At 34.0% G+C, this 14,693-nt stretch overlaps 2 protein-coding genes and 1 pseudogene across 3 annotated transcripts; 2 read left to right on the forward strand and 1 right to left on the reverse strand.

The window, feature by feature from the left end:
- The first annotated feature begins 1,273 nt into the window (after nt 1-1,273).
- Nucleotides 1,274-2,495, forward strand: LOC129298559 (senescence-specific cysteine protease SAG39-like; annotated as a pseudogene).
- A 1,001-nt stretch (nt 2,496-3,496) lies between these two features.
- Nucleotides 3,497-8,984, reverse strand: LOC129298562 (mRNA cap guanine-N7 methyltransferase 1-like). Of its 2 annotated transcripts, XM_054936983.1 has the most exons (13): nt 8,705-8,981; nt 7,925-8,064; nt 7,762-7,830; nt 7,609-7,680; nt 6,935-7,036; nt 6,429-6,485; nt 5,922-6,060; nt 5,138-5,202; nt 4,953-5,003; nt 4,680-4,754; nt 4,473-4,584; nt 4,285-4,346; nt 3,497-4,160 (listed from the first exon to the last, which is right to left on the reverse strand). In XM_054936983.1, exons 1-13 carry the CDS (start codon nt 8,778-8,780, stop codon nt 4,059-4,061), a joined length of 1,122 nt encoding a protein of 373 aa, XP_054792958.1. In that variant the 5' UTR covers nt 8,781-8,981; the 3' UTR covers nt 3,497-4,058. The 2 variants fall into 2 exon arrangements, with proteins under 2 accessions (XP_054792958.1, XP_054792957.1); XM_054936982.1 differs by lacking the exons at nt 3,497-4,160; nt 4,285-4,346; nt 4,473-4,584 and having other exon boundaries at nt 4,623-4,754; nt 6,935-7,132; nt 8,705-8,984.
- Nucleotides 8,985-10,337: 1,353 nt separating this feature from the next.
- LOC129298564 (organelle RRM domain-containing protein 2, mitochondrial-like) lies at nt 10,338-13,639 on the forward strand. The gene is made up of 4 exons (XM_054936987.1): nt 10,338-10,573; nt 12,414-12,482; nt 12,609-12,715; nt 13,410-13,639. The coding sequence occupies exons 1-4, from the start codon at nt 10,423-10,425 to the stop codon at nt 13,494-13,496; spliced, it is 414 nt and encodes a 137-aa protein (XP_054792962.1). The 5' UTR covers nt 10,338-10,422; the 3' UTR covers nt 13,497-13,639.
- Nucleotides 13,640-14,693: the final 1,054 nt, after the last annotated feature.

Consider the following 14,693-nt stretch of genomic DNA (forward strand, 5'->3'; position numbering starts at 1 on the left):
AAATCTCATAAAAAAGCTGAATCCAATTTGTTTTTTTTATGTAAAGATCTTCAGTGCTAAAAAAAATGAATACCAAATAATAGAAGTTAAATCTAGCACTGTTCTCTTGCAACGTGGTGAACCAAAATTTAAATTCTCGTTAAAAGAAAAACTTAATTTAATGCCAAATAATGTCTTGAATATGATCGCCTTTAATATTGAATTCAAAAACATAATTTGCCTCCAATACCTATGGGTAACTGAAGGAAGTGAATATTGAACTTGAAAGCTTAAATTGTGATGGAATCTTAATTTGATATTAACTTTTTCATGAAATTCTTAATTGTCATTCTCCTTAAACATAATAGTAACATTCTTGAACCTGAATGACGTGTCTAGCATTATCCTTTGCACTTTCGAGCCTTTCATGTCTTCAATGCGCACAGCCTTGAACTCTTTTTTAACTTTTCCATACAACAAACTTTAGAAAACAACAATGACAGCCATGGAATAAAGCATTTCATAGTTTGACTTTCACCATCTGAACTTGCAAACCTCACTCCCATGCCCTGGGCCCGACTTACTTTTGAGTTCATGGATTATGGCTTCTTTATTTCATTTTATTCTTTGAAGTTTAAAACTAATTTCAGAAAGAGATAGGCTCATGATGCATAAAACAATTTGCTGACCAACTTAAATGAAAGACTTGAAGTGTGTACCCAACCAACTTTGTCTCTTTATATACACATCCTCCCCCCCCCTCCTCTCTCTCTCTCTCTCTCTCACTGCAATAATCTTCGTTGGCTGAAAACGAAAATTGATTTCACATCATCTTTATGTCCAACACAAAGAATACTGAAATGTCAAGGAGCTTAGGAGATAAGCTTTGCACTATGAATATTTGTCACTGTATGGAAACTTTGGGACGGGTGCTTAACTTTCCTAAGTAGATTGTTGGCATATTCAAAACTAAGAAAATTTAAACTATAGGATCTCGTGTAATTTGGAACACTTTTTACAAGAGCCCCTCTTCTAATAAAAACAAGTGGAAAAAGAATAATTTATATATTTACTGTTGCTGCCCTTAAATTAAGCAAATCATCTTCAACGGAACAGAACATGTCCTTCTCAATCAAAAATATTTGCCGTGATAAACCAATCCGTTGATTATTCAAATTAAAATATTTCCTCAGAAGAGCATATCATCTCTATAAAAACAATTAGCCTTTTCCACACAAATTCACATTATCTCCAGTACATCCCAAACAAGGCTGAACTATTGTTACGCAAACAGATGAAATCCGAAGGCCAAAATCACTATATTCTTTCTCTGTTTTTTATTCTTGCAGTTTGGATGTCTAAAGTAATGTCCCGGACCCTCCAAGAGGCATCCTTATCAGAAAAATATGAACAATGGATTGCAAGATATGGTAAGGTCTACATGGATGCTGAAGAGAAGCGGAAACGCTTCTGATATTCAAGAACAGCTTGGAGTTTATCGAGTCTTTCAATGCTGCTGGGAACAAACCCTACCAGCTTAGCATTAATCAATTTGCTGATCAAACCAATGAAGAATTTAAGCTGCCCATAACGGCTACAAGAGGTCCCAAGGGCTGAGGACCATGAGTGAAACATCATTTAGTTACAAGAATGTTACTCATGTTCCTGCTTCTGTGGACTGGAGGAAAAAAGGTGCTGTCACTCCAGTCAAGGCACAAGGCTTATGTGGTAAGATGAACAACACACAACAGTAGATGGTCTTACCCTTACTTCGTTCATTTCTTCAGTAAGTTAGTGCCTGTGTCATGTTTGGCCACGTGTTTTTGTCTGTTTTTCATTTTGACACTATGAATTATTGGTTTAATGCTTGTGTAGTTATATTACTTTGGCCTGCACAAAACCAGGTGGTTGGGCATTTTCAAGTGTAGCAGCAACTGAGGGAATTCACCAAATAACTACAGGAAAACTAGTGTCCCTCTCAGTGCAGGAGGTGATAGACTGTGATAAAGTTATTGGCGAAGGTTGTGTGGGAGGTTCAATAGAAGATGGCTTTGAATTTATCATAAAAAATGGAGGAATTACAAGTGAGGCAAACTACCCCTACAAGGGGGTTGAAGCCACTTGTGAAACTAAAAAGGAAGCCTCTCATGTAGCCAAGATTAAGGGCTATGAGAATGTACCTGCCAATAATGAAGAGGCACTATTGAAGGCTGTCGCTGGCCAACCTGTGTCAGCCGCCATTGATGCTGGAGAATCTTCTTTCCAATTTTACTCTAGTGGAGTTTTCACTGGAGATTGTGGTACAGAGTTAGACCTTGGTGTGTAGCAGTTGTTGGTTATGGCCTTGCTGACAATGGGATTGAATATTGGCTACTAAAGAACTCATGGGGAACTGAATGGGGTGAGCAAGGGTATATGAGGATGAAGAGAAATATAACTGCCAAAGAGGGATTATGTGGTATTGCTATGGATGCCTCTTATCCAACTGATTAAGTATTAATATTATGTAAATTGTGTCTTGAATTTTGCTTTTCCTGGAACTTGTGGGCGTACGTGAATATGTATTTTCCACTATTGAGGTCATATATCAGTTATCTATCGTGCGTAAACTATATACACTGTTTTTTATGAAACAGAATCCAATTGGAATCTCAATATCAAAATCAGTTGCAACAATAGCTGCAAAAAGAAGAAGAAAGAAAGATGCGAAAAATAAGAAGATACAATGCTATGCAGATGTACAGCATAACGGCTAAAAGAATTGAAAAGTGTAATGAAGACAAGAGGCTTAGTAGCAAATAATCAGAGAATCATATAAGAAACCTCAACTTGCTACATGTGAAAATTGACTTCTATCTATCTGTATTTTATAATGCCCTTCCTAGTTCCTTCTAAAATACTCAAAATTTACTAAATGAGTCACAACCCACACCATATAGAAGAAGATAGAATCAATAAACAAGTTAGCATTCGATCTCACTTTTTAGTTTTTCACCTCTCGTACATTGCCATTGGTAGATATCTCTTCAAAATTTAAAAGAATTTAAGGGTTTTTTTTTTTCATATTCATTCGAGGGATTTTCTATGCAATTAACAACTTTTTCAGTACTCAAAACGTACTGATACCATACCATATTGGCAACTTGCACATCATGATGTCACCCCCACCCTCCTCTTTTTGTTCTTTAACTTTTGGCCAGCTTATGAACAACCAAAACCACAACATTTAACTTTGGTACACTTTCAAAAGGATTGATGATAGAAAGCTGTCATGTCAATTTATCTATCCCACGACATTAAGTTTAGTGTTAGTGTGTTGCAAGAAAGTGATGTAAAACACAAACACTCACGCTCACACTGATTTGAACAGAATAGAATTAGGGAGAAGAAACAGAAACAGAGAGGGGAAGTGAGAACAGATAAGGTGAAAAGAGAAGATGATTGTATAGAACAGAAGAGAGATGTAGAGCTGAGAGAGAGAGCTTTCAGAAATCATAATGTTTCAAACATTCCTCCCTTCCTGAATATAAGTCATGCTATTTATAAGCATATGAGGTTTCCTTCCTAACAAGGAAACATCCACTTGCTGCCTAGTTTCCTTCACAAGAAGGAAACTTACAAAAGTTAATAAAATAAGAATCCACTTGCTGCTTGGTTTCCTTCACAATAAGGAAACTTACAAAAGTTAAATGAAAAACAAAAAACCAATAAACTAATGAAAGGCAATAAGAAATAATAAATTATTTCCTCCTAAAGTAATATTTGTCATATTCTATCAAAAGTAATACAAAGAAAACTGTTAATCTGTCATAGTTCTTTTATGTTTTCGTATCCCTCTTAGTCATTATTCAATTATGATTTTTCTCATCCTGATGAGAACACTTTGCTTCAGTGAAAGTAATATCCAATATTGTGAACTACAAAATTCAACGAGTGAAATGCTTTGTAAATAATTGGCGAGAGCTTAAAAGTTGACATGTGAATTGATCTGTATTCTACAATGCCGGGCAGACCATTCCCTCACCTGTGTTGATTCATTATCTTCGTTGAAAATCCAATCATTGTTCAATTTATTTATGTTAATGGTGGGTCCTAACATGCATTATGTCTTCCTTTGAGATATGCATCAACCCTCTGTCTCTTCTACTGCCACTTGCCCAAGTTTGGTCTGGTTGGCCTCGCTAGAATATCAAATTAAAAAACCATATTAACTACTTATGAACAATTTTTTTCCCTTCACTATATTGACATTTGACAATGGCAGGATTATCATGATAAACAGGCTACTTATTGTTTTCTGCTGACCTTTCTCAACACAAATGTAAGGTATAAATATGCCACTTCCCATTCATTTGGTGAGAGTGTGCCTGATATACAAAAGGAAAAAAAGGTATAGGTTTTAAATTCATGATAGTTGGAAAAGCAGGACAAGTTTTTTGAAAAATATATAAGATAAAATGAAGAGCCAGAAAAAGATGGAAAAAAAGGCTTACTCTGATCTCGGTTGCCAACACCCAAGGCACCGAGCCGTCGCATGAGCTCCACAAATTCTGGTTTTTTCATAAACTCGTGCACAAATTCATGCGAGTTCTTTGAAAAGACAAGCTCAAAATCAACTGTTAAGGACAAAAATGAATAATTATTCAGATTGCTCAAGCTTATACAATCCAATCCTTGCTGGTTATATCTAGAACTATTGCAGAAAGCAATACCTCTTCAGCTAATGACTTGAATACGGGGAAGGGAACAATCCATTCAGGGCAATCAACTGCATCCTGAAACAAGTACAACTAACAGCTCTGTTCACAATTATTACACACAAAGGTTCTTTCTTTATATGGGCATTGTTCACTTGCTATGACCAAGTCACTCATCTAACAATGTACTTTGACATGGAAATATCAGATCATCCCCATATTCTAAGACAAACTCTTAATTGAGAATCAAAAAAAGGGATGTAACATGTATGATACCTCTAGATGGAACTTGTACTTTATGCCAAAAGGGCTAGAAGATTTGAATTTCTGAAGTACACGAAGCATGTCAGATTAGACATACAGTCCAGCAAAATACAGGAAGTTATTCCCTATATTAGAAGTTCCTTTACCCAAAGGAAAAAAGGGAAAAGGAAGCTACAGGATAAAGACAATAAAGTCACCTTATCTGAAAATTCTTCATCAAAATGCACCCAGTAGACACTATTGCCAAAAGCCAATCCTTCAGCTGCATATTTCACAGTGAATATAGATTCTTCAATGAGGAATTAAAGAAATGTTCTACCATGTCAAACAAGATAAACATATTCATTGGAGTCTTTTTTCCCCTTCAAAGAAATGAAACAACTACCATGCAACAGCATTTTCTGTCCTGTTTTTTTGGTCAAAATAAGGAAACTTATTAGAGAGAGGAGTTATAAGAGAAAGAGAGCATAAGAAACCCTCCAAAACAAAACAAAGAAAGAAGAAAAGACACCAAAAGGACTTAACTGCAAAAAAAGCTAATCAATCCCTCTGTGCATCAGAGATATATATTCCCACAAACAATCATGTGTTGAGCAACCACAGCACAACATTGTAGCAAGGATAGAAAAAGTTCATGACAAAGCCAGAGTACCCTAATGCAAAATGCATAAGGATTTTCACAAAGCATGCTGACTTTAAAGACAAGAAAGGTAAGCTTATAAATAAAAAGATAAATTTCACCTGAATGTGTCATACAAAATGGTACAAAATAATTTGAACATATAAAGTTTAAAAGACCTCCTGCTAATGTGAAATATATCATAAAACAAGATCAGCTCCTGCATATGCTATGGTTATAGTAAATTAAATAATTTCCTCATCCATATAAGGAACACTTTATTCCCTGAAAACCTTAATGACCAGAGATTAATTTGGTATGATTTATGACAACGAAATTAAAATTGTAGGTGGACTAAAAACCTTCTCTGAGCTTTTTGATAATCACATTGGCATCTGGCATTATTCCAATGAAAATGCCTCCTGGACGAAGTAAAGCTGATATATTAGCCAAGGCTCGCCGAGCACGGGCCTCTGTGGACCATGAGTAATGCAAAGCAAACTGCAGAATTCAAAAGTACAGATTTGTAACCTAGCAGCACTTAGACGATCACTATAAATATCACAAAGCGAGAAAAGGTAATGAAATGGTATGGCGGTCTAGTTTAGGCACGTGAGCAAGCAGCAAGCATCCAGGATATACAGTAAAAATACCACAAAATGACATCTTTACAACATTCGTTTTTACATTAAGAGGACAAAACCAAGATATTGAATTTCATGATAAGCACAAATCACTTAAGAGGCAAAAACAAGAAGGCAAGAATAAAAGTTAGAAACCAAATAAAAGTATTACATTCATATTGAATACATTCTATTTGTAAATGAATATTCAAATGATTTATGTTAACATAGGAGTGCATCATTCACCTGGCAACTGCAAACATCAAAAGGTGCATCATTTGCAAGAACTTTATCCAAGTGAACCTGAAACCACAAATTATAGAACAAGGAAACTTGATTTCAAATTAAGGGGAAAAAAACAAAAATTGCAATAAAAGTTGAAGAACACATGTACAAAATATGTAAAAAAAAAAAAATTAAACTATAAAATTGGACCCAAAAAAATATATGTATCTGTTATTTTGGTAAGATCAATCTCTCTATATATCTGTTATTACCATCAAAGCAATTGCTCGTATTCCAGCCCTAATTGAGATATTTTTTTATTAATGTAATTATAAAATAAGTATCCAAATGTTCGGCTTCAATTTTTCTAACGGTAAGAATACCTGAGTTGATATTTAAAGCTAAATAAGAGTTATTTAAATATTTAAGAAGTGAAGGTTTTATTTTCATAACATGACAAAGTTGCCGAGAATAAAGCAAAAGGAAGAAACATAGTTAAAAGATAAACAAGTACAAATAATAATTACCTCATAACAATCTCCACATATGAGGCGGGCAGGAAATGTGAACTTTTTACGTTGTTGATGATGGTCAGCATCACCATTGTATCGTATACGACAATCTTCAATCTGGACAGATTTTGTTATTTCAGTGAGCTGGTGCAGAGGACTATCAACATGGAAGAATTGCAAACAGTTTGATGCAATTAGGTACGTAAACTTTGGCTGCATAAGAGCAAGGACTTGAGTGGTAACATCTTAGAAACATATCACCAAAAATAAAATGAAGGTTATGATGGTTGTTTCACTATCACTGGTTAGAGCGATGACATTTGCATGAAATCATCATCATTCTAAAAGAGATGCTGACTAGTGACAAGGTTTTATATCCTGTAAGTACATAAATGGCAAAAGCAAAGCAATATGAATGCACTCACGAAGAAAATTATATTATCTGGGAGACATAGTCAAAGCTTCGTAAATGCAAATTTGTTGAAAGTGAGGTCAGCATTGAGAGGTAAACATGATAAATCCTGTCCAGATAAATTTAAAGATGTCATTGCTAGAATGTCTTGGTGACTCTAGTTTAAAGCACCTCAGTCAAATACCTTTTAGAGTGATTTGAGGAATATGTCAAGAAAAAATCTGGCAAGACAAACCAGTGAAAAGATAAAAGAATCTCGGCAAATTGTAACACTTACCGATCCTTCAGCAATGTCAATGCCAACATAATAACCAATTTTCGCCTTGTTCCATTTAATAAGATCGCCACCCTGAAAAACATTAAAAGAAAGAAATAAAGATGCTCATCAAAGGAATTGATGATGAATTTTGGCATTGGAAATCATTAACACCTTGCCACAAGCCAGGTCAAGGACTGCATCCCCGCGACGAGCATAAAGCTGAATTAAGACACTTTTAATCTGTTTAAGGACAAAAGAATACATACAGAAATCACAAGACTATTGTAAATATTTTGATGATAATAAATTAATGGTTACAAAATGCAGTATATACCCAATTGTTGAGTTTCTTCAAATGAATTATTGGGCTAGCCTCCCGCTCTTCTAAAGTCCGATTGGATCTTGAACTGTAATGCTCTGCTACTTTCTGAACAAAATCTTTCGTGCTTTCATCCTCCAGAAACTGTGAATCACCTAAACACACAATTTAACTAGAAGATAAACTTGATAATTACAACTCTCTACAGGCAAAGCAAGGATAAAGGAAGGTTACAGGCAAAGCAAGGATAAAGGAAGGAATGAATTAGAAATTTGAAACTTGGGATGCTCCACTATACACGGCTAGGAAGTAGAGCTAGTGCTTTTTCCATTACATCCAACAATTGAATTTTACACATCTTTTGCTTGCTGGAGCGGAGTATTACAGAGTTTCTAGAAGAAAAGCATGGAAAAGGGAAAGAAAGATGGAGAATTGAAACTTGGGATTCTTAATTATACACTTAAGAAGTAGAGCTAGTGCTTTTTCCATCACCCCCAATGAATTCTACTGAGCCACTACTAGCTAGAAGCCTAGAACCTACTAGAGCAGAGTTAGTTTGACAAGAATGAACATTATATTATCAATTGAATTAACTTAAAACAGTATTCCAGACCAAGACAAATAGACAATAATCAAATGCAAAAGCCCACAATTTTCCCCTTGCCCCCATTCTTCGACTGAAATTCTGCCTTGTCATTGGTTTATTTGCAAGCTAAAGAAGCCTGAAGAGTCAAAACCGGGGACTCCATATATATATATATATATTATGGAACTACCTTTCAATATCACTGTTACCTTCTGGGTTATATTTAGTTTTGGATTGAGGTGGCCCGGAAGAGGTAGGAGGAAATTCCTGGTATCCACGCTTCATGGGGAATCACCAGAAGTACCAGTCTATCTTGATACTTCAAGGAGTCGTTAGTTTTAGTTTTTGTCAGTGACAATCGAATCCCAATCCATTTCGAACCTAAGAGGGCAGGAAGAAAGCCAAGTTGTTTGTTGCGTGGTGCGTTGATCGGCTAGAACGTGGGGAACTCTAAATCATGGGACTGCGGAATGAGAGCATTTCCGGTTGGCACAAGTTTGAGAAACCAACGGCTGTCGTTAAGAGGGGTTCATTCGGTATTGTGAATGGTGAATTCCATTTAAGAAAATTAATTAAATTTTTTAATTTAAAAATACTTTAAACTAAGTTTAAAAAAACTAGTAATATATATAAATTGAAAATATAAAAAAATATGTAACAAATCTAAAAAAAATTGCAAAAAAAAACTCATTTTATTAATCATCAAAAGAAAGCATTACATGCATTAATCATATGTCTTGATTTAACTGAAAGTAATCACATTAAATATTTAAAATTAAATATATAAGTTTTTCTACAAAAATTTTCATTTATTGATGAATATAAACATTTTTTTAAATATCAGCAAATAAATGGCTGAGATCCTTAATCATTTTTCTAATTTTTGGAATTGACATTTTCCTTTTTTTTTTAGCTAGCATTTTCCTTTTTTATTTAGGATCAAAATACCATCTTTTTATTTTGTCACTAGCAGCGTGTTCTCCACATTTGAGTATAGCATTAATATGTGTGCGTGTGTAGATGTCTCTCTTTCTTTTGAGAAATGCTTAGGTACTTAGGTTAGTTGTAAATTTTGTAAAAAAAAATAATAATAAAATTTTACCAAAATATATAAATAATAATAAAAAATTTTAAAATGTTATAATTTTTTTTAATTTTTAAGTACCTTTCTGATATTAATATTTTGATTAAATAACTAAATTCTCAATTTAAAAAAAAATAATAAGTCTAATTTCATTTTTTAATTATAATTTTTTAAATAATAACTATCTTTATACTGTGAATCATAAAAATTGAACACAATATTATAAATTTTTATATTAAATTTTTTTAATGATTTATAAATAAATTTAAAAATAAAAAATTTTAACTATAATTTTTATTTAAATAATCACAATTTTTATTATGTAAATTATAAAAATTGCTCTATAAATCAAAAATTTTTACATGATATTTCTTCTATAATTAAAATTTAAGTTTTAAAAATAATTAAAAAAAGTTAATTACAATTTTTATTTAAGCAATTATATCTTTTATTTTATAAATCATAAAAATTGAATAAGAACATACATTATTTTTTATTTTAAATAAAAAATAATTTAATCATTTAACTTAAAATCATTAATATTAAAAAAATATTCAAATAATTTAAAAAAATTATAATATTCTAATATATAATTATTATTTATATAATTTAATAAAATTTTATTGTCATGTTCTCAATTTTTTTTTAGAGAATTCATTTTTCAAAGTTCTCGGTAACTATGTCAAAAAGAAGGGCCATTTTGGTAAATAAGAAATATAAACTTGGCGCTATTTGCTTTAAGGCCCACGCACCATGTCTCTCCCTATCTCCCTCGAGCTCACACTGGAAATATTTTTCTGTCTCTCGCAGGGTTTTAGCTCAATTTTCTTTAAACCCGAGGACATGGCGGCGATGAGAGCGGCAGTAGCGGCGCCTCGCGGTCTAAGGCGGCTGTTCTCAACCACCCCAACCTCAACCTTCATTCCTCCACCGCCCTCGGCGACGGCTCCTGCTCGAGAGATGGCCGAGCCCAGCCCCAACCTCTTCGTCTCTGGTTTGTCTTCCATCGTGACTTCTTTCACCACTCAATATTGAGTTAATTTTGGTTAAAGGGTATCGTAATATTTTGTTGATTTATGCCCGTGGCCCTTTTGTAGTCGGTTTTGCTTGCCCTTTATCATTTGTAATTAGCTCTTCTTGAGGAAAATAGCTGAAGGCAGTTATCTACCGAAGCACATGAAGTGGAGACTGCGTGACGCATTTTAAATCTAGGCGAAAAATGCAGTTAGTCAAACTACATGAAGTTATTGGATATATACTCTTAATTGATTATACGTTTTGTTCCAATCAAGAATCAACATTAATGGATTAGATTTATTTTCCTCAAAGATTGTACTTTTTTTTCTGTTTTCCCAGTGTTTTAGTGAAAGCCGTGAGGTGATATTGGTTAGTGTAAAGCTTAAAGCTTAATTTTGCAAGTACTTGAAATGTCATATATGAGAAAATTTATCAAGAGATGTGTGTGTACCATATAAAATGTAACTGGGTTTATCATCTGCGTGCACGTAGAATATGAATAGGTTTTGCAAATAGGTTTTACAAATACTTGGGGAATTAGTTATCCACATGCCAAATGGTACTTGAGGGCGTTTTTCCATTTGTGCGCGCGCGTAGTCATTTTTACAGCATAACGAACTTATAGCGCAAAGGGCTCAAAACTGCTATGATGCATAGTTCTAGCGCATGTTGATGTAAAGAATGACATTATTCATAATGACTGATATATAGAAAACCACACACACAAAAATCTATAAATCACATTATGAAGTATTTAAATAATAAATAACTTCAATGTTTAACTCAATCTTTATATGATATCTAAAATAATTGCTTTTTTCAGATGCAACATCCTCATCATTGTCATCATTAAGCAATCCCTCAATCTTTGTTTTAATATCTTGAGGTTTTTGTTTGTTCGGCAACCAAATAGTGAGGATGAGATGCCTATGCCCTCTTTACTTAAAGCCCTATTATATTGGGACTTGATGAATGCTAAATCATTCAATTCTAATCATTCAAGGAATAATGAACCCTAAGCAGTAGCTTATGCAAAATTAGGGCTGTCCTTGTCTGATTTATCTGCAGTCTGAATTACAGCTGCATAGCTCATACAGCATAATTGTAATGAAGCTACATGAAAGATTGAAAGTTGCAAGGTTAAATACATGGCCTAGCGCCAAGAGCCCTGTCGACGAGCTTCCTGCAACAGTGTGTAAGCTACAGCATGCTGTTAATAACTTTCTGTGCGCGTGTGCCCATGTTTTCCTTCCAGTTTTCCTTCTTGTTTTTTCCCCCTTTGATAGGGTTTAACCTCAAGATTTCCCCACATCCTTAGCTTCCTCGGCACCAGGAGGCTGCCATAGCTTTAACATGAATTATTGGAGAGTGCCATTTATGGAACCTGATGGGTATTTCTACTATTAGATTAAATAATCAAGTTGGCTAATTGAATTAATGAGATACGAGCTGGTTATTGTAAAAATGTGAAATTGTTATGATTCCCCCCTCGTTTCACAACAATATCACGTGTTTGTTCACTTTGTGACCTCTGAATTTTGTTATTACCTTATGCTTTTTGTCCTTTTTTTTAGAGGAAGTTAGGATAGTTGCAAGACAAACCTTTCAGTTTTGACTTTCTTGTTTTGATATATTAGGGGAAATAATTAGCTTTTTACGTAGTTGTGTTGCTAGGAGTTGCTAAAGATGTTACAGTTGTCCGTTGCTATGCTAAGATGGCTTTCTTTATATAATATTTGTCACTATCTTGGTTACACACTTCATCATTTCAAATGCTTGAGTTGGGTATGGTAATATTCTATATTTCTCACTTTCAGGGCTTAGCAAACGTACTACTACAGAAAAGCTACGGGAGGCTTTTTCCCAGTTTGGTGAAGTTGTTAGTGGTTTGTGCTGCCTCCCTACACAATTTAAGCTATGACCAGTTTTAGTGTATCACTACATGTACTTTTGTTCAAAACTCTACATTTTGTAACCATAACGGTCCTTTTTTTTTTTTGGGCTGTTTTCAGCTAGAGTGGTAACTGACAGAGTATCAGGTTACTCTAAAGGATTTGGCTTTGTAAGATATGCTACTGTAGAAGAAGCTGCAAAAGGCATTGAGGGCATGGATGGAAAGGTAAGCTGGGCTGCAAGAATATATTCTGTGCTTTGAGGTGGACTACTATGGGGATGATATGAGGAATTTATTTTTAAGTCTACTGTGTCTATGTCTGGATTTGTTTTTTTTTTTTTTTGTATGTCTGAATGTTTTAATTTTAACAAAATTGCAATTTGACTCAGCTGGGACTAGATAAATAAACATAGGAGTTAAGATTTCAGCACACTGCCTTAGACGATGAAAGTCGTATTGCCTGAAGATGGCAACGTTGCTTTCCCTCCACTGATGCAGAATTTGCACATCGTCTATGATGATATGCATCCAAGTCTTAATATGAGTTTCCTCAGAATCGTCATTTCTCTACCATCACTTGGAATCAATGTCTAACTTCAAACTCTACAACAATTTTTGCTTCTGGTATCATAATGTGAACGTTTTAGGTCACATATGCTAGTTTGACATGGCAATGGTAATACAACGGATATAAACTTGTGCTTTGTGATTGTAAAAAATATTTACGGCCTTGCTCATTTTAATATATTTGATGTACTTCTTTTGTGTTGTTCTGCATATTTGATGCGGTCTTAGCTTTGAGTTTGGCATGTCTTACTAAACAAACTATCACTGGCTATGCTAGGCAGATGTTGATATTCTTGGTTGCTACTTGCTCATCTGAAAATTGATTCACTTTTTTTTCCTTCCTTGTTTGCAGTTTCTGGATGGTTGGGTGATATTTGCAGAGTATGCAAAACCAAGACCATCGCCGGGACAACCTATGCCTCCTCCATATGGGCGGTAGTGATTCCTATCATTTACCTGGTGATTGTACTTCATTGAATTGGTTGCATTTGCTGATCACAAAGAACATTATTCATAAAATCGTGGGAAATCTTCTATTTCCTAAGTTTTTACATGTCTGTTGTGGGGAGGTCAACCTTATAAACTATATTCATTGGAATGCAATAGTTTTGACATGGCTATAGTGGACCTTTGGTGGATATATATCTGTGGTATTAACTTTATCTTGATACCAGGTCAATAATATTCTGATCTGAAAAACTGATGATTGGTTGCTTCATTTCTAGTCTAGGAACATGTATTATTATTTTGGGAGCCCAGCCACTCGGTCAAGAAGCCATGGCTTCTTATATAGCTATGATTTTCTAGTGGTGTTTTAATCCGAACATGTCTTTCTGTTTACGACAATCTCTGCAAAAATCTAAATATAGTTCAGAAAACCCCATTTCTCTTCTCAACTTTAGTAGGACTTATGTGTGCATGTATTGAAGAGTAAACATCGATGGAGTTGCAAAAGGCATAGTTTCTGTGGTCTGATGATAAGCAAAATGCAGTGTTGTGCAAAAAAATTGGAGAATGTCATGTAAACATTCGCTAGGGCAGTATATAATAATCAAATCAAAATAAAAATAAAAATTTTAATCAACTACAGTTCAATTTTAGTAGCTTGCATTATATGTCCGTGGGCAAGTTACGAGTGACAACATTCATTTTTTTGCCAGAGTGGCAGCCATTATCATCAAGGGTTGTGAGAATGACAAAACTAATCACTTGGGCCTCAGGTTTTGGGCTTTTTTTTTTTTTTTTTACCAACCAGATTTTGGAAATTATTTCAAGGAACTTAGGACCATGTTAAATTTTTTTTATTTTATTGTTTTAAAAATTAGTGTTTTATAAAATAGTTTTGAGAGCAAAAAAAATAATAAAAGATAGATTATTTGTTTTATTCTCTTTTATTCTTCAAAACAATAATTTAAGACATTTAAAATTATTTTTATTTTTTAATTTTTAAAATAATATTTTATTTTTATTATTTTTTTTTTTTGAAAAAAAGAAAATTGTTTTGGTCAAAGAGGATCATAATCATTCTCTTTCCAAAAAGCAATATTTATTGTCACAGAAATGCCATCCTTTTATTTATATTTGGAGACTGGCACGTCGACGCGCGTGCGTGTGTGTATTCCATTCTTTCACCATT

The sequence above is a fragment of the Prosopis cineraria genome, unplaced genomic scaffold, assembly GCF_029017545.1.
Source record: "Prosopis cineraria cultivar Desert tree isolate PC_DT_omini unplaced genomic scaffold, ASM2901754v1 PC850, whole genome shotgun sequence".
Lineage (NCBI taxonomy): Eukaryota > Viridiplantae > Streptophyta > Magnoliopsida > Fabales > Fabaceae > Prosopis > Prosopis cineraria.

Coding starts and splice junctions, on each gene's coding strand:
- LOC129298562 (XM_054936983.1), bottom strand. CDS start 8,780: ATGAAGCGTGGATACCAGGAATTTCCTCCTACCTCTTCCGGGCCACCT. Junction 5,203..5,921: donor TATCAAAAAGCTCAGAGAAG/GTTTTTAGTCCA, acceptor TGAAATATGCAG/CTGAAGGATTGGCTTTTGGC. Junction 5,004..5,137: donor ATGAAGAATTTTCAGATAAG/GTGACTTTATTG, acceptor CGTGTACTTCAG/AAATTCAAATCTTCTAGCCC.
- LOC129298564 (XM_054936987.1), top strand. CDS start 10,423: ATGGCGGCGATGAGAGCGGCAGTAGCGGCGCCTCGCGGTCTAAGGCGG. Junction 10,574..12,413: donor CCCCAACCTCTTCGTCTCTG/GTTTGTCTTCCA, acceptor TCTCACTTTCAG/GGCTTAGCAAACGTACTACT. Junction 12,483..12,608: donor GTTTGGTGAAGTTGTTAGTG/GTTTGTGCTGCC, acceptor GGCTGTTTTCAG/CTAGAGTGGTAACTGACAGA.